Here is a 23412-nt window from a genome sequence, read left to right as displayed (position 1 = left end):
CCACGCTGCTCCCCCTGCGAGCTCCGCGCAGGGCGGCCCTTGGCGGCGGGGGGTGGCACTGCCCCGCTGCGGGCCTGCCCTCACCCTCACCCTGCCCGCCCCTGCCCTCACCCTGCGGCCTCCTGCCTCCCCCAGCCCTGCCCCAGAGGGACCCGCGGCAGGAAGAACCACGCTGTGGCCTGTAGGCAGAGTGAGTCCTTTATCAGGCAGCGGGGCCGGGCCCCACTGCCTAGCAGCTCCCCCAGCCCAGGCCTCCTGGCCAAGGGCGGATGGGGCCGGCGCTGTGCCAGCCGCTCCGGGGTCTGGCAGGTCCTGGGGCGCAGGACCAGGGGGACGGCAGCGGCCCCCGCCTCTGCACAGGCAGGGACTCCCCAAGCTGGTGCCATGGAAGCGGGACCCCCATGGCCCTGGGCCACCACCGACCAGCACTGCCCCTTGCTCGTGCAGCCTGGCCATGGTGGCCCTGCCAGGGCCTCCTCCCTGGCATTGGCGGGCGCTTGTCTGGCAGCAGCAAGGGTCTTGGCAGGGCTGGGAAAGCCCCTCCGGGGGCAGCTAGGAGGAGCCACCGCCGTGGCCCATCTCCGCCACTGCCAGTGTCGCCTGCTCAGGGATGCAGGCTGGGTCGCTGAGGATGGAGGTCGAAATGCTCAGCTGGCGGAGGGAGCTCAGGACAGCTGCGGGGAGACGTGGGACATGTCAGCTGCCCCCTGTGCCTTGGGGGCTGGAAGGGGCCTGCATTAACCCATCCTGGGGAAGATGGCTCTTCCCTTCCCTGCTCCAGCCCCTGGAACAGCACGACAGCTCCCTGCCACAGTCCCCAGCAAAAGGGCGAAGGGAAGCCCAACCTGGGGGTGTCTGGGGAGGGTCGAGCCCTGCCCAGCCAGGGCACAGGCTCTCGGTTTAGCGCAGCAGCAGCCAGCTCAGCTGGAGCGTGGGTGTGAAAGGAGTGTGGAAAAGCACCAAGCGTGCAGCCCCAGGACGTCCCGTGGGTGCTTCCCTCCCACGTGGCAGAAGCGTGGTGCAGCACCAGCCCCACTGCCCCCCAGGACGCCTCTGTCCTTTTCCCCTCTGCTCTTCCATCAGTCCATGCCAGCGGGCCAGCCTGGCTTCTTTAAGGTGCTACGGACAGGAGCAGGGCCACCTACTTGGCCGAAGCGCTGGGAGGGAGCAGTGCTGGTCCAGCCATGCAAGAGATGTCTGAGTGAGGCTCTCCATGCTGGCTGTGGAGACCATGCCGTTGAAAGACTCGAAGAGGGGCCGGATGATGATACTGAACTGATGGGAGCAGAGGAGTTAAGGACCAGCCTTGCCAAGACCATGGTTTCCCACCTGCCAGGTGTGGACAGCATCCTCCTACAGGCAGCAGGACAAACCTCCCTGCCTGGCCATGGAGCAAACCTGCTGGGTGCCTTCCTCAGCACAGCACCACACTGGGCACCAGCCCGTACTGCTGGGGTGATGGGGACCTGAGTGTCACCCAGGGCAGGCAGTGGGACAGCTGCATAACCCCCATCATGACTGGGCTGCCAGAAATGGTTGATTAGACACCGGACAACTCTTCCAGAGCAGATCAAGGAGCCAGCTAGTGAAGCGTCCTCTGAAGTGCCCAGGAGCAGGGCACGACACTAGTGTGTCCAGCGTGCTCCCAGCCTGCAGAGACCACTGCTGGCAACTGGTGATTTTGTGCATATAGTAATCCACCGCAGGTACCTCCACCACGAGCATGTCCTGGAGCCTGTCTCGGCTTTAGTATACCCAGTGTCCTGTGGAAGGAGCTCCACAGCACTCCCCAACTCTGCATCAGGAGCCACCTTTGCCTTGCCTGGACTGCCTGCACTGGATCAGACTGTGGGCAGCAATGCCTGCCCATCCCTCTGCCACTTGGGATTTTGTAGACCTCACAGTCTCTGCAAGCTTAATGGTCCCAGTGTGTTTAATCCCTGCTCACAGAAAAGCAGGTCCAGCCCTTTGACCACCCGTTCCCTGGCCCTGGGTCCCCTCCATCCTTTCCACCATGTGGAGCCCAGACTTGTGTCTCAGGCATGGGCATACCTGGGTTTCCAGGTTGTGCCATGCGGCCACCAAGACCAAGCCATCATGTCACCAGCTTTGTGTCCGGACCTTTCCTAATCCCTAGTTGATGGCTGCTGCCTCTCAAGAGCCAGTTCCCATGTCACCAGGAGCACGTCCCCGCATGAGCTCAGCTCCGCCAGTGACTTCTTCTACCCAAAGACCAACCATTTACTCCTTCTCTGTTTGCTCCCTTGTAACAGAAGCTTCTCCTAACCACAGCATCTCGGCATGTTCTCACCATGTGCCCTTGGCTGGGAAACATCTCCCCATGGTCCCCAGAGCCTCTCAAGCTGGAGGGGCCCCACAGACCCAGGAGCAGTGGGTTAACCAGAGGACCCGGTGTTTGGTGGAGGGGTCAGAGCAAGCAGCAGGTACTGGCCCCAAAGGATACGATCCAGAACTTCCAGTTCTGCAGCGTGGAGGAGCGGACATACTCGTTGAACATGCTGCGCATCTGATCGAAGCGCTGGCGTGTGATGGGCACCCCTGTGGCTGGCAGCTGCTCCTGGCACAGGCTGTGGGGCACAAGCAGTGCTGTGGGTCTGTGTTCAGGAGGCTGGGAGCCACGGGGGCCACCCCATGGGGAGAGGCTCTGGCAGGAACTCAGCTCTCAGCAAGGGTGGGCAGGCAGTGTCCCCCTCCCAGGGCAGCTGTGAGGCATGGCCCCATGTTCTGGTCCCACACAGCATTGCCTTTTGAACATCATCCCTCCCCCAAACAGAGTTTGAGAGGGGACAGAGTCAGCTGCAGGTCCTGGGAGGTGCTCAGGAGACCTGCTGTGTCCTGCTGCCTCCCCAGCACTGCCGCTTGCCCTGCCTGGCTACCCTGATGCAGGCAGTGGCTCCCTCCTGCCTCCCCCAGCCATGCCCCCCTTACTTGATGGAGCTGTTCAGCTCCTCGATCTGCTCCCGCAGCCGCTGTGCCTCATCCTGCAGGGCCGCCCGCTCCTGCTGCAGCTTGCAAATGTACTCAGCTGTCTTCTGCAAGGTGGTGGCCTTGCTGACCTGTGGGGCCACAGGGTGAGACGGTGAAGGGAGCCCCTGGGGTGGGCAGGGCGTGGGGCACCCGGCACTTTGTGCAGTGGGGCTGGCAGTGCGAGGTGCCATGCTCCCCACTGCCGAGCCTTGGCAGCTTCTGCCACAGGCTCCAGAGCCCAGACCACCCTGGCACAACTGCACTGCATGGGTCTCCATGTGCCTGGTGTGGGCTCGCAGCCTCGTGCCCCATAGAGTGGGGCACAGGGCAGGAGCCCTGTGCACTGGGGCAGACCAGGGACACAGCGTCCCCAGGTGACACACCATGTCCCTGTGTGCCTGTGGCTGCCCGGTCCGCACAGCCCTGGGCACTCACCTTGATGCTGGGCTGGGCGCTCAGTGTGCTCACCAGGCTGTGCAGCGTGTTGAAGCCCAGCTTGATGTTGAAGCGTCTCTTCTGCTCGGCAGAGATGTGCGTGATGCGGCGGCTCTCCATCTGTGGGTAAGTGCTGTCAGGCACCTCCTGGCAGTGGGAACAGCCCTTCGCCACCAGCCCCATCAGGACGGGCTTGCCCAAAGGTTGCAGCTAGGCGGGGGGGAGTTTGGGTGGCAGCAGGAAAGGGGGGTGCATATGGAGATAGTGCCCCCCATAGCGAAGGCAGTGCTTGCTCCTGCTGTACCTTGCTGGACTCAGGCCTGCCCCGACAGGACACAGGGCGGTGCAGGGAGATGCCAGTGCCCAGCCCTAGAGTGGATCCTGGGGAAGCCTGGCCAGGCTTGGGCCAGTCGCTGCCTGGAAAAGGAAAAGTGATGCTCTGGGGAGAGGGGCAGCAGCAGCAGCAGCCCCTCATGACGGGCTGACACCAAGGTCCCACGCTGGGACAGGCAGAGAGGAGCAGCCTGCAGCGCTACCTCAGCCCCAGGGCAGCCACCCTGCTCAGCTGACAGGGATGCTCTGGTCCAGCGTCTGACCACATCTTACCGGTTTGTCTTATCCCAAATCCCACTCATTTTACAACTGCTCAGAAATGGGAGCATATGGGACATGACATTTTAAATTCCCGGTGTTTCTTGGGGTGGAAATCGCCAGGAGAGAGTCCTGAGGGCAGCAAGGCTGCTGTCTGCAGCACCAAAGTGAAACTGGGAACATCAGAGCCTGGTTTCCAGCCACCACCCTGGTTTCTGTGGGTGACAGCAAGGTGCTACCCACTCGAAAACCAAGCTCCAGGTTTTCAAAACCACAGTTCGACATTTTGCTCCTTTTTGTCTTTTCCTGTTTCTACTTTTGCCCCTGTAGAAGGAGGCAGGTGAAGGGGCTGTGCCCTCCCCCACGGAAGGAAATAATCCGTGCTTAGCTGGGGTATATGTAAATAGCTGGGATTGAAGTCGAAATGAAACATTCCCACAGTGTTTGGTCCAAGCTACCTGCAGGAAACGTGGTGTCCTGTGGAGCTCCTTGGGGTGCCCCAGACTCACCGCAAGCCGACGTGGGGGACAGCTGCTCCACCTTGGGGACTAGCAGTGGGCCCGGCTGGGTGCCCGCCAGTGGCACCGGCGCTGGCACCGCTTGGGAAGGGCTGGAGCCAGGAGCCAGTCCTGGGCTCGCTTGGGCCATTCTGGAGAGGAAGGTGGCAGGGCCTTCGGGGGCAGCGCTCTGCTGCTGGGAGAAGGCAGAGGGAAGTGGGAGGTTGGGGGGCCAGCCCCCCATGCACACCAGGGACCAGGCCTTCCCCTTTGGTCAGTCAGTGCCCAGGCACTGAGAGCCGAACAGCCGCAAGGGGACCAGGGAGGGGGGATGTGCAGCCCCATCCCACCATCTGCAGGGGCAGCCCCAGCCCCATTCCCCCAGGGCACCATTGCCAGGAAAGGGGCCCTGCAGGTGGGATGTTTCCCACATCTGTCCTGTTTCTTTTACAGGAGAAAACACTCAGGTGACTCCTGCCTCCCCAGCACCCCGGCCACATGCCCCCTCCTTCTCCCCGTGCCTATCCAGCCCCATATTGCAAAAGGTGACCCCACAGAGCTCCATCTCCCCACCTGCCCCATCTCTACCCCTGCCCCAGCAACCAGGAAAGGGCAATTCCCAACCTGGGGAGTAGGCGAGTGCTTACCAGAGAGACAGGGGATGTGGGCATGAATCCTGCACCCATCGGGCATGGGGCATCCAGGGCCAGCTCCTGCTTGGCTGCAAGAGGGCAGGGAGCAGAAAGGCACTGCTGCATGAGGGTGTTGGGGCTCAGGTGACCTTTCCTGCCCCACGGGACAGCCAGCCCCAAGCACCAGTGTTGGTGCAGCCCCTTCCCTGCCTGTCTGCCCCGCAGAAGGGTGAAGCAGCCCCTGGAGAGAGGTGCCTTTGCTCTCCGCAGCAGGGGTGTCCTTGGGAGCCTTAGTGCAGGCAGGGACACCCAGCCCCTCCCCAGACATGCACAGGGCTGGACATGACAGCCTCGGTGGGACCTGTCCCATCGTATGCACTGGCAGCAGGTCAGGCAGGACACCGGTGACCCCTCAGCCCATCTGTGCCAACAGGGCCATGGAGACCAGGCTGGGGACACAGGGAGTATGCAGCGGTGCCCATGGCCAAGCCCTGGGGCCAGCTGGGCCCCATCTCCCTCCCGAGCTGTTGGAGCGGGGGGTAGCTCCCTGGGCATGGCTTCACCCCTGGGTTTGGTGCTGCCCCGCCATGGGGACAGCCAGGTGCCCTGCCCAGCATCCCCAGTGTCCCAACTCCGGGGAGAAAGCAGGATTCCCCCCCACAGCATCCCCCGTACCACTGGCTTGCCCCTGCATCCCCCCCACCGCCCCCCAGCCCCATTACCTGTGGTCAGCAGCTGGCTCAGGCAGGGGCTGGGCATGGCCAGGTGGGGCGGCGCGGGGGGTCCCGGCATCCTCTTTGCCTTCGTGCCGCCGGGCTTCACCTTCGGCCGCCCACCCCCACCCTGGGGCAGCCCCTTTGGGGGGGCAAACCTGGGGTTGCCCAGCAGGGTGGGGGGCAGGACCTGGGGGGCGGCCGGGCTGGGGTACCCCAGGGGCACCATGCCTGTGGCATAACCCAGCCCCGGGGCGTGGGTGGTGAAGCAGGGTGCCGAGAGTAGGGAGGCGGGGTGGGCCAGCAGCGAGGGGCCAGGAGAGCTGGCGTAGGGGAACTTGGAGCGGGGGCCTGAGGCGGGGGAGAATGGGGGGTCCGGGCTCAGCAGCGGCACCCCGGGGGATGGGATGGGGGGGGCGCAGTGGGGTCCTGGTGGCTCCAGGCCAAGGCACTTCCCAGGGAGGCCATACTGCAGCAGGGGCTTGTGTTGGAGCTGGGGGCTGAGGCTGCTGGGCGCCGTGGGGGGGGGCTCAGGAGGCAGGGGGGCCGAGGGGAGCTCGGGGCCCAGGAAGGCGCCTTGGAGGCCAAGCTGGGAGGCACCACTGGGCTGCAGGAGACACAGGAGGGTCAGGGGGGATGCCTGGGGCACCAGCAGCCACAGGCCACGGGCCAGGATCCTGCTCACCTGGAGGATGGTGCTGGGCAGGAGCGGGGCCTCAGGGCTTGCGGGCAGCCCCTGAGCACCCATCAGGGACCCCCCACCGCTGAACAGGGGCTCAGCCATGGGCACAAAGCAGGGCGGCTCCTGGTAGCCTGGTTGCGTCTGTGATGGCAGTGGCCAGTGGCTGGTGAAGATATCTGCAGGGCCAAGTGGAGACAGAATGATGGGCATAAGGGGACCTTCCCAGAGAGGGGGTGACAAGCCCCCGGGCACACCGGGTGGAGCCATACTCTGTTACTGGCACTGCTGGGGACTTGCCAGTCCCACCTTCACCTTGTGGGGCTGGGGCAGCTCTGGGCTCTGCCAGCAGATTTGGCCCCTGGGTTGTTAAACACTGGAGTATGGAGGGAAGAGGCAGCCCACGCGCCCGGGGCCAGCCTTACCACATGCATGGGGACAGGAAAACCTGCCTGAGGTGCCACCCAAGGGTGGGGACCCCGTCCCCCACACCCAGCTGGGTGCTGCGTGCTCCAGTGCCAGGGCTGCTCCCAGGGGTGTGCATGACTGTACTGCTCCTCCTGAACCAGCCCCAGGCTGGGGCAGGAACCACAACACCCAGGCTGTGGGCCAGCCACAGTGGTGGGGCTCGGAGGAGCATGTCACAGCATCCCCAAGTCATGGGGGACGGTCCCCTGGAGTTGTGGCGAGTGCTTGCCTCCCCACCCCGGCGCTGCCGTGCGCGCAGCCTGCGGCTAACCACATCCCATGGCCTTCCTGAAGCCGAGCCCCGTGACCCTGCCATGACTCCCTCTCGCTTCCTCTCCCCTTCCCACAGCTCCGCTCCTTCCACAGGCCCAGACGCCATGGCACAAAGGGCTGGCCTGACACTTTGGGCAGCCGCCTCCCCAGTGAAACGAGCTCCCTCGGCACATCAGCCCCACACACACCTCCGCTTGGTGCTAGTGCTGCCACTCTGCCTGTGCCGGCTTGGGCATCGCCGCTGGGAGGGTTCTCCCTGGAGAGGGTGACTGTGGGGTGGGGATGGGGCTGATGGATGCTTCCCTGTAGGATGGAGCAGGAGCGCTGGCTAGGTTTGCAGGCAGCTGACCGACAGCCCCTGGCACAGGCTCTGTGCCCAAGCAGCCAGCCCAGGATGCCAGTCCCCTCTGGGGAGCACCCAGCCATGCTCCTAACCCCTTGGCTCATGAGCATCACTGCCTCCAGGCCCCATGCTGCCGCCAACAGAGCCTGGCTGAGTCCACATGCTGGGTCTGCTTGCCCAGTGTGTGCAGCCATGCCCCAGGCACTGTCAGGGCTGCAATGACTGCTCTCCCTCCAGGCTGTGGCACAGGCTCCAGCACCTGGGTTGCCCTGGCTAGAACCTGCAAAGGCCTGAGACACTTCTGAATCTACACCAGAGGAGCAAACATGCCAGCAGAGTGGGATGCCATGGGGCTGATCATGGTGACGATTCCAGCAGTGCCATGTGCTGCCAGCTGAGGGTAACACCGGTGCAAGATGGGGCAGTGCCACTGCTGAGCTGCCCCACTCAGCCCTCAGACTGCCCCTTCCCCCTACCAAGGACACAGTGAATGCCTGGGAGCATGGCAGAGCCACCCCTGCCCCTCCATGGGCCGGCACTCAGTATGGGCCACAGTGCTGCCAGGCAGGGTCTCAGCCTCCCCAGGGCACAGCACCCAGCTCCACGCTGCCCCCAGCCCTCCACTGTGCCCACACTAGGCTGTGCCCTGCCACCGCACTGAAGCTCTGGGGGTATTTATAGGCATTTCTAGTGCCCAGCTCTGCAGATTCAATTCCTCTTGTGCCTCTCGCTGTGCTGCAGGGATGGAAGGTGGCTGGCTGCCTCTGGGAGCCCTGTACTCCCTTTCTCCTGCTCCTTCCCCACCCCACAGCTCTTGCCAATGCTTCTCTCCATTATCGCATCACCCTGACCTGCTCCCAGGCAGTGCAGCGTGGCCAGGGCATGTCACTGCCCAAGGAAGAAGACCCCATGCGGTTAGCACACCACACCTTTGGCATCCCGTTCAAACCTGGGGCTGCTCTCCAATGGGATCGGAGCTACAGAGCCCGTTCCCAAACCAAGGACCCTACAGCATTGGCCCCAGGATCTGGAAGAGCCCTGCAGCATGGCAGGGCGATGCCACCCCATGGGACAGCCAGCCCAGCCCCCAGCACCCCAGTGCCCAACACAGGTCCTACCTGGAGCACGGTGCCAGCAGGGCATGGGGCCAGGCTGCTCCCTCGCCTCTGCCATCAGGACTTCTCCATCCACCCCACACCACGCTCTGGCACCCACCGCGGACATGAGGTGCTTCCTCATTTGGGGATTGGTTTCCACGCAATGACTGACAGGCGCTGAGCTCTGCCACAGCCACCAGACATGGTGACAGCCCTGTGACCCTGTGGGAGCCCTGCACCAACCATTGTGGTGCCCACCCCGCACGCTTGCACTGCGGTGCTCTGCACAAGGCTCCTGGGGGATCCCTGCTCCCGAGCCATGAAAAGCCATCGCATGCCCTGCTAGAAAAGTAGTCTTGGGGACACAAATGGGTTGGCTGGCACCCACAGCTCTGGCACCCAGCACCCAGTGTTCTGTCCCCATCTCCTCTCCCCAGTCCTCCCACGGCCCCATGGGCACACACCCTCAGCGCTGCCCATCGCATGGTGTGCGCACACCTCTCTGCTGCTCCTACATCTGTGCCCTGCAAACCCTCACCACCTAGCGTGCACCTGCATCCCGCCAGCATACACATCGCTCACACACAGTGCTCGGCTGTTGTGGGACTGTCACCTTTCATCATCAGGGCTAGCTGCTCTGCACAGCATCCCAGGAAATGCCACATCTGGGACAAAACTCCCACCCACAAGTCTCTGAGCACCCTGCAGGGTGCTGCCCTGCTCCCAGGCTCACAAACCTCTCTCCAGCCGTGCTCAGCAGCCCACACCTGGGCAGACAACGAGCCAGAGCTTGGATGCCATCCCTGACCCCAGCTGGGCTTGGGACCCTCCCCAGGCCCAGCAGTGCCCCCATGCAGAGCCGCTGGGCATGGGCAGAACAGGAAGGAATGCTTTCCTGCGATGTAGCGGCTTGCAGTAAGACCCATCCCATTCCCAGGCAGCACCCTGGACCAAATGCAGGCCTTTTCCCCAGGAAAAAAAGACAACTTGGCTGCCCATAGAAATATATTGGTACAGATGGGCGCTGCCGTGCCCTTTGCCATGTCCTGCTCAGCACGAGGTCATGGCATGAAGAGCAGCTGGGCCCACAAAGAGAGGTGCTCAGGCTGCTGCTGTGACACCATTGTGGAGAGGTGCTCCTTGAAAGGGGTTGGTGCAGCTTTCCAGCACCATGTGGGACCTCTTGGGGGAAGGGACACTTGTCAAGTCTCAAATTTGACCCACTTGGAGCTGTCCCACCTCCCAGCACCTGATGCCCACATGGGGCACCTGGGGACAGGAGGCAAAGGGCCAGCAGTGAGGACAGACCCTCTCCCCAGGACATTTCACCTTGATGGGACCTCTGGAGGGAATGAGCCAAGAAGGGATGGCAAGAGACTTCCCACCCCATCCATCCCTGGGGCATGCCACCACCTGCCCTGGCACATCAGAGTGTCCCAGCCCGCTCCCCACCAGCATCTGGTCTTGCATCACCCTGCAGCCATATGGTGCAAGCACCCTTGTTTCCTCTTGCTGAAGGAAGTGGACACCAGCTGTGGAGCTCACAGGGTGCTCACAGAAGCGCAGAGGAGTCTAGAGATGCTGGTGCTGCCCAAGGCCACCAGCTACCAGGAGGGCTGCAGCCACCAACACACACCAGCTCCCACCCTGCAAAGTGTGCCCAGGCCACCGGCTCTGGCATGTTCAAGGGCAGAGCTGGTCCCCGGTGCATCGTGCACCAGCGGTGCCTTGCCCTGGAATATGGGGACACTACACTGCACAGCTGGGATCAGCACATGTCCCAGCTGACTCCACAGTGCTCATGGACACTCATGGCTCAGATCCTGCATGGCAGTGCTGGTGGCAGCCCTATGGGAGGAGGCTGCCATTGCCCACTTCCCAGTGTTCCCCTCGGCCACCCCCTTGCCCCAGCTGGACGCCAGTGCCACATTTGTCTCTGGGCCAGCCTGGAAGGGACAGTGACTTTTCCCCAGGGCATGTAGCATAGCGTCTCAGCTCCGAGCCAGCCCCATGGGCTACTCAGCCTGGGGCTGGCCAGGCAGTGGGGTGAGGAGGGGGATGCAGCAGCAGAGAACCTGCTCTCTGGAGGTTTCCTCTTTCTTGTGGGGGACAATTGTCCTTCCTCTGTCTGCATCCAAAACAAGGTGGTTTGGCACTCCTGGAAAGACCCTATGTTTGTAGAAATCCCCTCCCACAGCTCCTGGCCAGGCCCTTCCTGATCTGCTGTTGCTCTGCCCTGGGTACAGGCAGGCATGCCAAGCCCCTGCCCCGCAGACTGCCACAACACCCTGGTCCATGCATGCTGCTTTTTCCATGCCAGTCAATGTCTGGTGCTTTCTGGCTGCCCCAGCAGTTCCTGGTGCTGCCTGGCCAGCCCTCTGAACTGCCCATTTTGGGCTGCCATGGGGTGCAGACCATGCTGGGCTGTGTGGGATGTGGTACCACATCTTGGCTGGCTCTTACCTGAGATCTCCATATCATCCAGGCTGGGCTGCAGGGATGCCAAGTCCGGCTGTATCATGTCAGCATTCCCAACATATGCTGGAAGAGGGCAGAGCTGCAACATCAGGCCCCAGCCACTGCAACCCCAAGACCCTCCCATGAGGCTTCCTCCCACCACTGCCCTCACACCTGCCTGGCTGCCAGCCCTCCATGGCACCCTGCATTGCTGCACACTGCGTCACTGCACCCTGCGCTGCAGCCGTGCGTGGGCAGCAAAATGGATGCCCACTCTGTGGAGACCCAGGGCCATCCTGTCCCACCACCCTGCCCGCCTCTGGGCACCTCTGCACCTCTGGGACCTCATCCAGTGCCAAAGAACCCCAGGGAAATGCTGATCCTTGGCACAGGCCTTGCCTGGTCCTGCAAGAGCTCCAGGGACCTGGCCAGGCAGGGACAGCAAAGAGTGGCCATGGAAGGCAGGACCTGCCCACTGCTTACCCAGGACTGGCTGCCCTGCCCTGGGGTCTGGTGCAAGGTCCTTCACGGGGCTAGCGCTCCCTGGGCAGCTCAGCCCATCCCACCTGGGGCAGCCTGGGCTGGTCCGTAGGGAGCCACCAGAGGAGGGGTTGCTCCCGCCCTGCCCAAATGGAGTGAGAGCTCTGTTTGGGCAGGGAGGGAGCATCGCCTCCTCCAGTGGCTCCCTGATCTGTTTGGGCAGGGCAGGAGCATCCTCTCCTTGTGCCCCGGCAGGATGGATGCCAGGGGATCCTGTCTGCCCAAAGGACGCAGGCAGCAGCTCTCAGGGGCTAAGCCAAGAGGCAGCAAGATGCTACAGTGCGTGCTGCCCACCTGGACCTCCTCCTCCACATCCTGCTAGAGCATGGTCTGAGGATGGCACCTACCATCCTCGGGAAGTGCCTGGTGGGTGCTGGGTGTCTGTGTCATGGTGAAGAGGGTGTCAGAGATATCCGAGAGGAAGGTGTCCAAGTCGAAGTGCTGCCTACCCCCTGGCTCCTCTTCCTCATCCCCAAGCAGCATGGGCACCACGTTGCAGAAGAGCTGGTTGCACCATTTCTCTGTTGGCCTCCAGACATCCTCATCCTGTGTGAGATGGAGCAAAGGAGCCAGGGGGGCACCTCTCTTGGGTAGGGTCCATGCCTGGCTCCCCAGCTGCTCTCCCTGGCAGCTCCCATGATCTCCACAGCGTTTATCACTCCAAAGCTTCACACCTGGCACATTGGTGCTTCCAGAAGGGTGAATCTGGCATCCCAAGTGCTTGGCATCCCATCCCATTGGGCTCATCACACCCTGGGGCTTTCATCCGCCCTTCTCCCAAGCTGCCCAGCACAGGGGTCCACACTGCCGTCCCCCTTTTCCCCCCTCCCCACCCTTCCCAGCGGACTCACCTGCTTTGGACTGGAGAGCTCTCCCTCCCGGGTGGACTTTCGGAGCTGGAAGGAGAAGACAGCCTGTGTCACCCCCCGGCCAGGGCGGGCACGGTGCAGGGCAGAGCCAGGGGCAGGGCAGAGGGGGCCAGTGCTCAGGAGGGGGTCCCTGGGGGGCTCAGTGTGGCTGCCATGAGTTCACATCTGCCTTTACTCTACAGTGTCTGGGCTGAGCAGCTGCCGCAGCACTGGGACCAGTGGTGTGTGGCAGTGCGAGGCTGCCAGCACTCAGCCCGCCTGTGTCAACCCTGGCCTTTATCAGTCCCAAGCAAGTGGCCTGGGGAGGAGGCTGGACCACGCTCCACCCTGTGTGGTGGGCAGCCAAGGTCGTGGTGCCAGCATGCCCAAGAGTGGGCACCCAGAGCGACCCAGAGCCACCCAGCCTGCCTGGCAGCACGTGGTGCTGGGGTGAGACATGGCCAGCAAATTCCAGCCCAGCTGGAGCACTGTGGGTGAGCCATGGCTCTGCTTGACCCATCCCAACACGTGTGTTGTGGGTATGCTGCCAAACCCAGCCCTGGATCATGCACCAGGCAGGGCACAGTCAGCCCAGCTCGGGCTGCCGGAGCACACCGCAGCACCACGGGCAACTGGCGATGGGGTCCCCACTGAGCTCCCCTGCACCGGCACCATGGCAGCAGCCAGCATCCCCCTCCCATGCTGGCAGGAGCCTGCCATGTCCTGCTCCCAGTCAGCTACAGCTCCATCTTGGGCATGCTGATGTCCTGTCCCACTGCTGGCACCACTACAGTACAGGGAACAGCATGGGCCGAGCCACTCACTCGCTTCTTGTAGTAGATCCTCCACTTGTGGTACTCCCTCATCACCACCTCGATGCGGCGTTTCCAGTAGTTGCCTTCCAGCACGACAGCCTGGAGGGAGGCAGGGCAGGGGGTCATGGCTGAGCCCCCCAGCCCCAGCACCCCACAGCCAGGGCTAGTTTCCTTGTGCCACATCACAAATACCTTTCCCAGCTATGAAATACAACAAGCTCTGTCCTCTGCATGTCCTAGCTCCCACCTCTGCCACCCAGACCTGCTCCTGGCTGAGAGAGCTGCAAGGGACCATGGCCTACCTCTGGTTTTCGGTGCTCATCAGCCTCTGACCCCTCCAGTGGGGTGATGAAGCCACACACAGGGTTCTTCCTCCGCTCCACATCTGCACAGGGGAAAACACAGATGGCTTTACCCATGGCTCCATCCCTGTGCTGGGGAGGGTGCCCGTGCACCTGTACATCACTGTCCTGGTGCCAGGCCCGTCCCACCCAGCATCACCTGGCACTCAGCAGACAGAGCGGGTTCTGGCCCCGTACTCACACTGGATGTACCATGCTCTCCAGATAGCGTTGTTGAGACGAATTTTGTCCCGGCAAAGCAGCCGCAGCCCCTTGAAATTCTTCCACTTTGGAGACACCAGCTTCCCACTAAAACACCAAGCAAAGGAGAGGCTGAGGGGCACCATCCCAGAGCCCTACCAGTTCAGGGTCTCCCAAGGGGCCATCTCTTGAGAGATGCCTGGGGCCACCAGCCTGGTGGCAAGTCTAGAGCAGGCACAGCCGTGTGGCTCCGCTGCAGGCTGCTTGCCAAGCACCCATGGGAGCACCCACAGGAGCACCCTGAGCTCCTGTTCACCCTGAGAGCAGCACAGACCTAAACTGTGAGCTTCACAGACCCACACGAGGCTTCTTAAGCCCCTGGGATTAAAGAACAGCACATGGAGGAATTGATTCATTGAGGCTTGAACCCCAGTTCCGAGGAGGGACCCCCGCTGCCCCCAACCAGGACAGCTGCATCCTGCCCTGGGGGACAGGAAGGGAAGTCTCCTACCCAGGCGAGACACCCAGAGACATGTGTTGCTGTGGCTCTTGCCTCATCGCAGCATTTGGGCAGCTATTTCTGACCCTCCTTTTAACGTCAGGCAAGGCTTGGAAAACACTACCTTCAGCTGGGGCCAGACACAGGCAGCGGGGCAGGCAGGGGCAGCCTTCTATGTGGGTCTGGGAAGGCAGGACAACAAGCTGGAGGATGTTAAGGACATTAAAGGATGCTTGCCTGTGCCCCAAGACAGGCAGAGAGTGGGACCAGCCCTGCCCTCAGCCCAGCACTGCCCTGGGCTCTTCTCCGCACCCATCCGTGTAAACCTGCACCCTACGCCCTGGCCCCCAGCCCAAGCTGGGCTCCCTCCTTCCTGTTTCCCAGCTCCCAGCAGCAACCATGTTTGTTCTGCAGCATGTTGTGGTGGTGGTGATGGCCCTAATGGGGCCTGCAGTGCGGGCAGCCACATTTCAGCAATTGTCTTGTTTCCTTCCAGCCAAGGGACATGACCCCCTTGCATGCACCCACCGGGAAGGTCCTGAGGGTCCTGCTGCCCCAGGAGCTCCATGGGGGAGGCTGGAGTGCCTCTGCCTTACTTCGGGGTCCTTTTCACCTCTCCCTGTGAGCGCAGCAGCTGCCCCGGCTCTCCCATCCACCAGCGCATGGCTTTGGGGCAATGCCGGCTGCATGGAGGGGTCCTTTGAGAGCAGGCTGGAGGCTGCATGGCATCCCTCCCTGGGAAGCCCATGGCCCTCCCCAGCCAAGAGTTTGTCCCTTAAAGATCTTGGTGCTGCTTTGGGTCCCATTTATCCTCGGCACATGCAGGGAGGAGGAAAGGTAGCGGCTGGGCTGGGTGTAGGGATGCTGTATCCCCTCGTTGCCAGCATCTCCTCAGGCACACCCCAAGGTGCCATCAGGCCATGTCCCTGAGGAGGTGCTGGGGATGAGAGCAGTGCCGAGCTAATACTTTAAGAAGCCACACACTTGTTCATTCAAGCTTGTGAAACCCTTGGACAAAGACTCTGCCCAATTCTGCATTAACCTGCCTTGAAATCTGCCTCCCACTGCACAGCATGGCACAGCATGGCAAGTGGGGCTCCCTCCCTCAGTGCCTGTGCTGGCTCAGCTCAGAGTTTGGCTTGGAGCTCCGTGCAGCCCAGCGGGCAGGTGGCTTGTTGCAGACAGGGTGCTGTCCTTGACGTTAGAGCCAGGCAGCCCAACCAGTCAGCAGTGCAAGGCAGAGAGACCACGGTGCTGGTCCTGCAAGTCTCTGTGGCCAGAGAGAGCGTGCCGGGGCAGAGGGGAGAGAAGAGTGCTGCTGCCCCATCTCACTGTGGGTGACAAGGATCAGGGACCCCTCTGAATCCAGAGCATGATGCAGGGATGTGTCTGGGAGCGGGTGCTCCCACCTGCAGGGTTGGACAGGGACAGTCTCCCCAGGGCGTCCCAACCCAACCCACTGCCCTAGGGACTGGGGAAGGACCCGTGTCCCCATGGCTCCAGCCCACAGAGAGTTAAGGACTTGGCTACGCACTGGCCACTCTGCTATCACCAGGATTTTGAACTTTCCCCAGCGGCACAAGGCAAACAGTGCAGTGGTGCCAACCAGAGGAGCCAATGGAAGGGATGGGTTTCCTGGGCACATGGCCAGATCCTGCTGGTCAAGGCTACCCAGCCACAGTCCTCACCGGTGCCACCCACCCTGACAGCCAGCTTAAAGGAGCAGCCTGAGGGCCACAGCCCCGCAGCCACAGACGGGCACCTCAGCCATGCACGAGGCTGGTGGGGCTGTGGCCTGGAGGCAGAGGGGAGATGCCTTTGGGCTTTGCCATTAACCACCTTTTTTCCCCATTAACAATCCTTTCAGTTTGGGGGCTTATCAGGCTGATCTTTGTTCCCTTGTTTGCCTTGAAAATGACCCCACCCTTCCCTGAAATTATCTGCCCAGGGAGATGGGTGCAAATCCCATGCTAAGCCGAGATAAAGGTTTGGGATGCCCCAAACTTGAGGTCCTGCTGCCCCATGCTGCTGGAGAAATGGTGACACAGACCCCAGAACTGGCTAAGGGGTTTCTGTGGGATGGGGTGAGGTGGGAGCAGGGCTCAGCCTGAGATCAAATCCAGCGTGGGTCAGCACCAACTCTGTTTCAGCCAGTTGCACCTCGTTTGCTCTGTGATTCATTTAGTCCATCCAGAATTTTAAGGTCTTGTGGTCCCTGGTTTCATGGCATAATGAATGTTTTGCTCTCCATCAACAGCAAGAGGAGGAGGGAGGAATGATCTGGTGAGATGCAGGGCTGCACAAAGAGACGCAGGCAGCAGCAGGAGGGGAACAGCTAAGCTGAGGGTCCTCTGGCAGGTACAAGCCTGCACGGTGTTTCCAAGTGCAGCAGGAGCAGGATCCCCCGTGGGGCTGTCAGAGCCCCCCTTGCTCCCTTGGCTGCTGGGACACAGCTTGGCCCTGGGCTGGCTGAAAGAGGACAGCCTTTCCTGGGAGTCCTAAAAGCTCATGTCCGATTTCTTATAAATTTTGCTAGCAAAGTCATGTTTTTTCTTGAGTTTTTGTTTTAAAATCTAGAGTCTGACAAAGAAAGTTAAATATCTAACCACAATTTTCCTGCAAAGTGCCCCCAAGCAAAAAATGACTGTGTTCAAATCCGACTTCAAATCTCTACTATCTAAATGAGCTTTTTTCTTTACCACGTTGCACTGATGAAAAGGCTGCCATGCCAGCTTGGCTGCTCACCGTGCTGCCTCCTGAGGGAGCGAGCTCTGCCCCGGACGGTGCTGCAGCCTGCACGGGTGCATCTGGGGTAATTCGAGGGCTGTGTTGTTAATAGACTGTAGTGGGGATTAGATAGGGACCTCCTCTGTGTGTTTACTCGCAGATAGGAGTGCCTCTGCCCTTACAGCTCTGCCTCTCAGGCAGCCATTTTCCTCTGTGCAAAGGAAGCATGAAGTGCCCCAGATGAGAAAGGAAGTCATTTACATCCTCTTGCAAATAGTTGTCTGAGAAGCTGGATAGCTGCGAGCCAAGCTAGGTACATGTCCACAACCAGTTATTTGGGGATCTCTGGAGGTATGACCCCACTGTGCATCAGTGTGGGAACAGGCTTACACAACAGTCCAACTCCTCTGCACACTGCTTGGACAGGATCAGCCCCAAATCCTTGGGAAATGACAGAGAAAAGGCATGCAGCTCCGTGCCACTAATGACAGCACAACCACACTGCAATGTGGATGGGTTTAGCCCAAGCAGGAGCCTTTCCCCTCACCACACCCGCTATTGCCCATCGTGCAGATAACTCGTAGCAGAAGCTGCCCAGCCCACCGCAAAGCCCCAAAGGGATCTACCAAGCCAGGACTGCTGTTGGCACCGAGCTCTGCTTCCTTCACCTCCCACTTCCTTCCAGCCAGGGCACAGGCAGTGCCCAGACCATCTTAGGTCTGGACAAGACCAAAACCTCATCAAGTGGTGGAGGTGGACCCAGCAATCGCAGGATGTTGCCACATCGGTGCAAGCCGCTTCCAGCCAGCCTGAGCTAGTGCACAGGGCTGCGGGCAAATGCTGTAGTGAACTGTAGTGAACTGAGGTGAGCGATTTGCCAGGCGGGCAAAGGAAAGTGCAGGCTAATCCTGAGAGGAGGAAACAGGGAGAGGGCAGCTCAGCTTGTGCATCACTCGGGTCTCTGCCTGGGTGCTTTCTGCCCTGTGCATGAGTGTTTAAGGCACTGTGAATTAGAGAATCAATTAGAGAGTATGCAAAGATATAGCAGCAATTCCACTTCTTCTAGGAAAGCCTCAGGGCCTGCTATCAGCTTGCCAGGAGGATGAATTAGTAGGGAATCGGCACGCAAGGATGTAATTGAAGCCTGCCTTTTTTTAAATCACAAGAGGGGCAGAGTTAATACTCCACGTCACTTACCAGTCTGATGTCCCTACCTGCTAAATCTCCCCTCTTGGTATTTGCAGGGGAGAAGAGGAGGTTAATCTACATCGCACTCTGGGAACAGCTACAGGAGGCTTCTTCTGAAGCACAGGATAGACTTGTGCAAGATAAGATGATGAGTGGCTGCAGTTTGCAGTTCCTATCTGCACCCAGTTTTTCTCCCTTCAGGAGGACAGTCCCTCAGGTCAGTCACCCAATGATTCCCCGCAATGGGTCACAGAAAGGTGTGTGAGCCCAGGAGACCTGCAAGGCAGGACACTGGGGAGTCACACTGCGGTGATGAGGAGAAAGAGCTTGCTCAGCTGGGGAGATTGTGCTAAGGCCAAAGTGTGAACGGTTCCTGAAGGAGCTCAGCTCCGCACACTCAGCTTTTTGGGGAAACGTGGAGGTGGCCAAGTGTGCTGCAGGGAAGTCCACCTACAGGAGAAACAACAGTCTAAGGAAGGAATTCAATAAATGCAGCACACTGCAGGAGAATAAGGAGTGGAAGAGAATCATTAAGTCTTTGGCAGGAGAGCTGCTGGAAATGTCCTTGAAAATGGGTACAAAGGGCCTGGGAACAGCTTCATCCCAGCACCAGGAGGAGGTCCTCGGCGGGCAGAGTTGCCTCTCTGAGGGATCTGAAGAAACAAGTTACTGCTAGCAGCAAGCCTTGATGTGGAGAGAGCGCTTCTTTCCCAGCGAGGCACTGATGCACAGTCCAGCCCATTGGGGGATAATAGGTGAGATCCTCCGGGCGATTGCTCAAGCTGAGACAGGACTGCCATAAACACCTGTAAAGTGCCGCAGAGGAATGCTGGAGAGGGGAGGAATTACAGTACTCAAATGACTGTTCAGCTACAGCCATTGAAAAATGATACTGTTTAGAGAGAGTTTAGTGCCTTTGAAATGGTGTAAGCCAGGACAGGGAGGGATGGGTGGCTGCAACACTCACAGCTCAGCCAGCAGGTCAGGAGAAGTGATAGTTCCCCTCTACCCAGCACTGCAAAGGCCAAGGCTGGATATTGTGTCCCGATTGGTTCCCCCGATAAAAGAGGGAGTTTCACAAACTGGAGTGATCCTGGAGGAGGACGTTAAGGTGGTCGGGGAATAATGTACATGACAAAAGAGGAGGGTGAGTGATGGGTTTGTTCAGCTTGAAGAAGAGAAGGTGAAGGGAGGATCTACTTACTGCCTTTAACTACCCAAAGGAGGCTATAGAGGAGATGGAGCCAGACACTTCTCAGACATGCACCGAGACAGGACAAGAGGCAACGGACACAAGCTGGAACAAAGGAAACTCCAATTAAAGCCATGGACAGAACTCTTCCCTCTGAGAGTGGTGCAGCCCTGGGACAGGGTGGATAGGTGGTTGGCTCACCATCCTTGGTCTCCATCCATCAGAGTGATGGCCCTGAGCAACATGATCTGGCTTTGGCGTTAGCCCTGTCTTGCACAGGGGTTGGACTATGAACTCCAGAGGTGCCTCCTAACTGATACCTTTCTGCAGTTTCTGCTTTGTTAGGGAGTTAGTCTACAACATAATTGTGGATGCACTCCTGAAGACTGGAGGACATTTGGCTGGCCACTCCAGCTGAGGCTGTGCTGCACCAACACCCCTTCTGAGGAACCTGGCTGGGAGGGAGGGTGTGAAATGGCAGATGATGCAGAGAAGTATCAAGTCAGATAAAAGTAAAAGTAGAGGTGTGCCAAGTATCTTTAAATTCCATTTCACCCCTCCAATACCTTCCTCCAACACCTTCCTCCAACTATTGCTTACAAGTCTGTCAAAAATGTATTAGCAAAGCTGCCATGGGTTTCCAAAGGGAGAAAAGAAATGCCTGAACAGAAGCTAGCCAGCAGAGTGGTCAGTTCTAGAGACAGAGTCCAATCCCACCTGCGGAGAGTCATATCCAGCACTGCATCACAGGTCCAGGTTCACCTGAACCCAATCTCTGATCAATGCTTATCATCCTGTTTGTAGGGTGCTGGCAAGCTGCAGAGCATAACACCTGAGGGGTGGAGGGATGAAAAGAACTCCAAGAGAAAAGAACCGAGCATGAAGTTTGGAGAACATCCAATGTCAACATTTTCCTGGTTGGGTCCCATAGCCTGCAGCTACCCTGGCTCCACAGCAGACCAAGAACTGCTCCTATGGGTGCTGAGCAAGACCTAGTCTTGCATGAAGGCAGCAAGGAGACATCCAGGGTGGCCATCAGTAGTGGCACTAATGCTTTGTAGCTGATGTGGATCCTCCTCACTGAGGGCTGCTGTCCAACTGCAGTTATGGTTTGCCATGGTGCTGGGCTTGGGGTTTGTGTGTGCATTATCATGCTCAGTGCAGGAGGGAAACAAGGCCCTGAAAGAGTCCAAGGGGTAGAGAGATCTGGAGTGATGGAGCCCTGTCTCCAGTGTAATGGCCAACCCTGGGTGGCATACAGCTGCTGTGGTCTGCTCCAACTGCCAGAGCACTTGCACCCTTTCCCCACTGCCTGGGGAGCACCAGAGCTCAGGGGCACACAGGGGCTGTTGGTGCATCTCAAGAGTCAAGAGCTTGAGCACGCTGGGGTGGAGCAGTGTCTGTTCCTCCAGCCCCAAGCTGCAAGGATCAGAGTATGGCAAGCATGGGGCTGGGAGAGCAAAAGAGAGTGAGGCCATCAATGCCTCAGTGTCCCCTGTGCATGGCACTCAGGGGTGACTTACTTGCCTGACCAGGAAGCATGACCCTCAGCTGGGTCACCCCATGCTGAAGCTCAGTGTGCTCCTGCAGAGTGCCAGCTTCACCAGCACCTTGGAGGAGAACTGTGCCACATCAGCTCTGAGCAAACCATGCGATCTGGGATGTGGCGATGGGCCAAATGTACACAGCTATGTGGCAACTAGTACCCTTGGAGTGCTGTCCCAGTGCCTGCTATCACTGGGGGTGCTCTGGCAGTGACCACATATTCCATCACCTTGAGCACTCAAGGACTTCAAGGCATACCTGAGATGTCAGCAACTGAATGAGACCGTGCATGGAACAAGGCAATGGGCAGCTCTTCAAGGCTGTTTTGCTGAGGTTTTGTTTTCATGTGGCATCAGTAGGACATCATCATTCCAGGTTTGCGCCTGGACACTTTGGGAAAGCTGTGCAAAGAGTTTTGTACTGATGCCAGTAGAGCAAGTCACCCTGATACCATGCTTGAGAGAACTCAAAACCCTGGGACCTTGACAAAAGAGGAGAGCTGCCTCCAAGAATGTGGACCAAGGCACTAAGAGACATGCAGGCTCTCCTGTTCTCACCGAGGAGCTGTGGGATGAGCAGGTCCCTAGCGTCCTGGACTTGGGTGATTTGTGTGGCTGGGGGAACGATGCAGTTACCCATCTGATTTTGCAGGAGAGATGCAGGGAAGCTTTCAGGAGGCCCTGGACAAAGCCCCGTGCAGCCATCCAGCCCCTAGTGGTGCTGCATGTCCTGGAATAACCTCGGGACATGTGGGCAGAGTCAAGGACAGGAAAGCAGGACTCCTGCTCTGGCCTGGATTGCCAAAAACTGAGTGCTGGCTGCCCACAGGGTTATTACTGCTGTACAGATTGTGGAGGGTCTGGCCATGAGGGTGCTACAGCTGGATGCAATGACTCCAGAACTCATGGGAAGATGGAGGAGGGTTAAGATACCTGTGAAGAGAGGAGGAACATTTCATCTGGTTCTATGGCCAGCAACCCAGCATCAGTTCTTTCTCCCTGAAACCTCCCAGGATGGCAGTTTTTGAGCATATCGCCCATCACAACGCAATGGAGAAGAGGAGGATGTCTGTTGGCAGCAAGTTCCTGGATGGGCCATAGGGCTCAGACAGCCTCATACCTTCAAAGAGCTGGGGGGGGGGTCTGAGACGCGTGTCAGCGAGAGGGCTCTGGGACTCACCTGTACTCCAGGCTCATGCACTCGAAGAGCCGGGTGAGGGTCGGGTCAATGCTCCGGGGATCAGCCAGCTCAGGCTCGGTGCGGTGGTGGCGCCGGCGGGGCAGTGAGTCGCTGTGTGGGGACGACACCATGAAGTGGCCACTGTGGATGACCCGGGAGGCGTTCTGCGCCCCAGCACCAGGTGCTGTGCCACCCACGGCCGTGTCCTCGGAGTCCGAGTCGGAGTCGGAGACGGGGCATGGCCCAACCGGGGGCTCCGGGAAGGGACCCGGGAGCCCCCCCTGAGCTCCTGCCATCGCCCAGCGCCTGCTGGGGAGCCCTTATCAGCCTGCCCCAGCGCTGTGGTTCACATCCTGGTTGTGCCAGAGCCCTATGGGTGCTGTGTTAGCATCGAGCACATGCCATTGGGCTCCCCGGCACAGGACACCCACACCACACCTCCTCCTTGGCGCCGCTTGCCCCACCCTGGACCACGCTGTCTCCTCCACGCTCCAAGGTTCAGCTTTCAGTTTGCCAGGGTGGCTCGCTGTCAGCCCTGTTTATATTGGTGGTGGCTGATCCCGCCCATGGTGCACCGTCAGCCAGGACACAGCACCCTGCCACTAGCCACGGGAACTTCAGCTCCACGCCGCCGTCCTGCTCTTGCAACACACCTGACAGCCCTGGCTTTTATTTCCCCTGCAACCCCGGGGAGGAGCAGCTGCGGGTCCCCTGTCCCCCCCTTCACCAGGGGCCACGGGTTTGCTGGCAGTCAGGTCTGTTTACCCCGGGGTTAATTGCTGCTCCCAGCATGCTGGCAGGGAGAGGAGCAGGCGGTATTTACCTAGTGCCTCTGGCCTAATGTATCTCCCTGCACTTCCAAGGAAACAAATACAGATTAAGGGACACAAACAGGCAAAATTATAGCAACAGGCACCCAGCTCAGCACAAAGCACGCCGAGTCACTGAGCCGTGCATCAAGCTGAGAAACAGCCCAGGCAAAAGCCTGCTCCGAGATGTGACCCAGCAGGAGAGGCGATGCAAACGCTGAATGCAAGAGAGGACAACGATGAGCTCAGGCATGGTGGGATTCACACAACTTGCAGTCATGCAGTCCTTAAACTGGATTACATTCACCTTCGAGGTGTCCTGAGAGATGCAGGCAGGCAGGGCTTGATGCACCAG

General features: G+C 59.8%; 1 protein-coding gene across 4 annotated transcripts; it reads right to left on the bottom strand.

The window, feature by feature from the left end:
• Window positions 1–74: 74 nt before the first annotated feature.
• On the bottom strand, window positions 75–22851 carry MLXIPL (MLX interacting protein like). 4 transcript variants are annotated; one of them, XM_052804829.1, is made up of 17 exons: window positions 22249–22851; window positions 13920–14026; window positions 13679–13761; window positions 13386–13475; window positions 12565–12609; window positions 12061–12259; window positions 11180–11257; window positions 6542–6714; window positions 5866–6463; window positions 5159–5232; window positions 4473–4707; window positions 3728–3840; window positions 3424–3570; window positions 2950–3077; window positions 2465–2588; window positions 1146–1275; window positions 75–674 (listed from the first exon to the last, which is right to left on the bottom strand). In XM_052804829.1, exons 1-17 carry the CDS (start codon window positions 22542–22544, stop codon window positions 553–555), a joined length of 2742 nt encoding a protein of 913 aa, XP_052660789.1. In that variant the 5' UTR covers window positions 22545–22851; the 3' UTR covers window positions 75–552. The 4 variants fall into 4 exon arrangements, with proteins under 4 accessions (XP_052660789.1, XP_052660790.1, XP_052660791.1 ...); XM_052804830.1 differs by having other exon boundaries at window positions 4473–4704; XM_052804831.1 differs by having other exon boundaries at window positions 76–674; window positions 3424–3543.
• Window positions 22852–23412: the final 561 nt, after the last annotated feature.

This window comes from Harpia harpyja, chromosome 12, assembly GCF_026419915.1.
Source record: "Harpia harpyja isolate bHarHar1 chromosome 12, bHarHar1 primary haplotype, whole genome shotgun sequence".
In the NCBI taxonomy this organism is placed as follows: domain Eukaryota; kingdom Metazoa; phylum Chordata; class Aves; order Accipitriformes; family Accipitridae; genus Harpia; species Harpia harpyja.
Note: the sequence above shows the minus strand (reverse complement) of the source record. Positions and strands in the feature narration are given on the sequence as shown.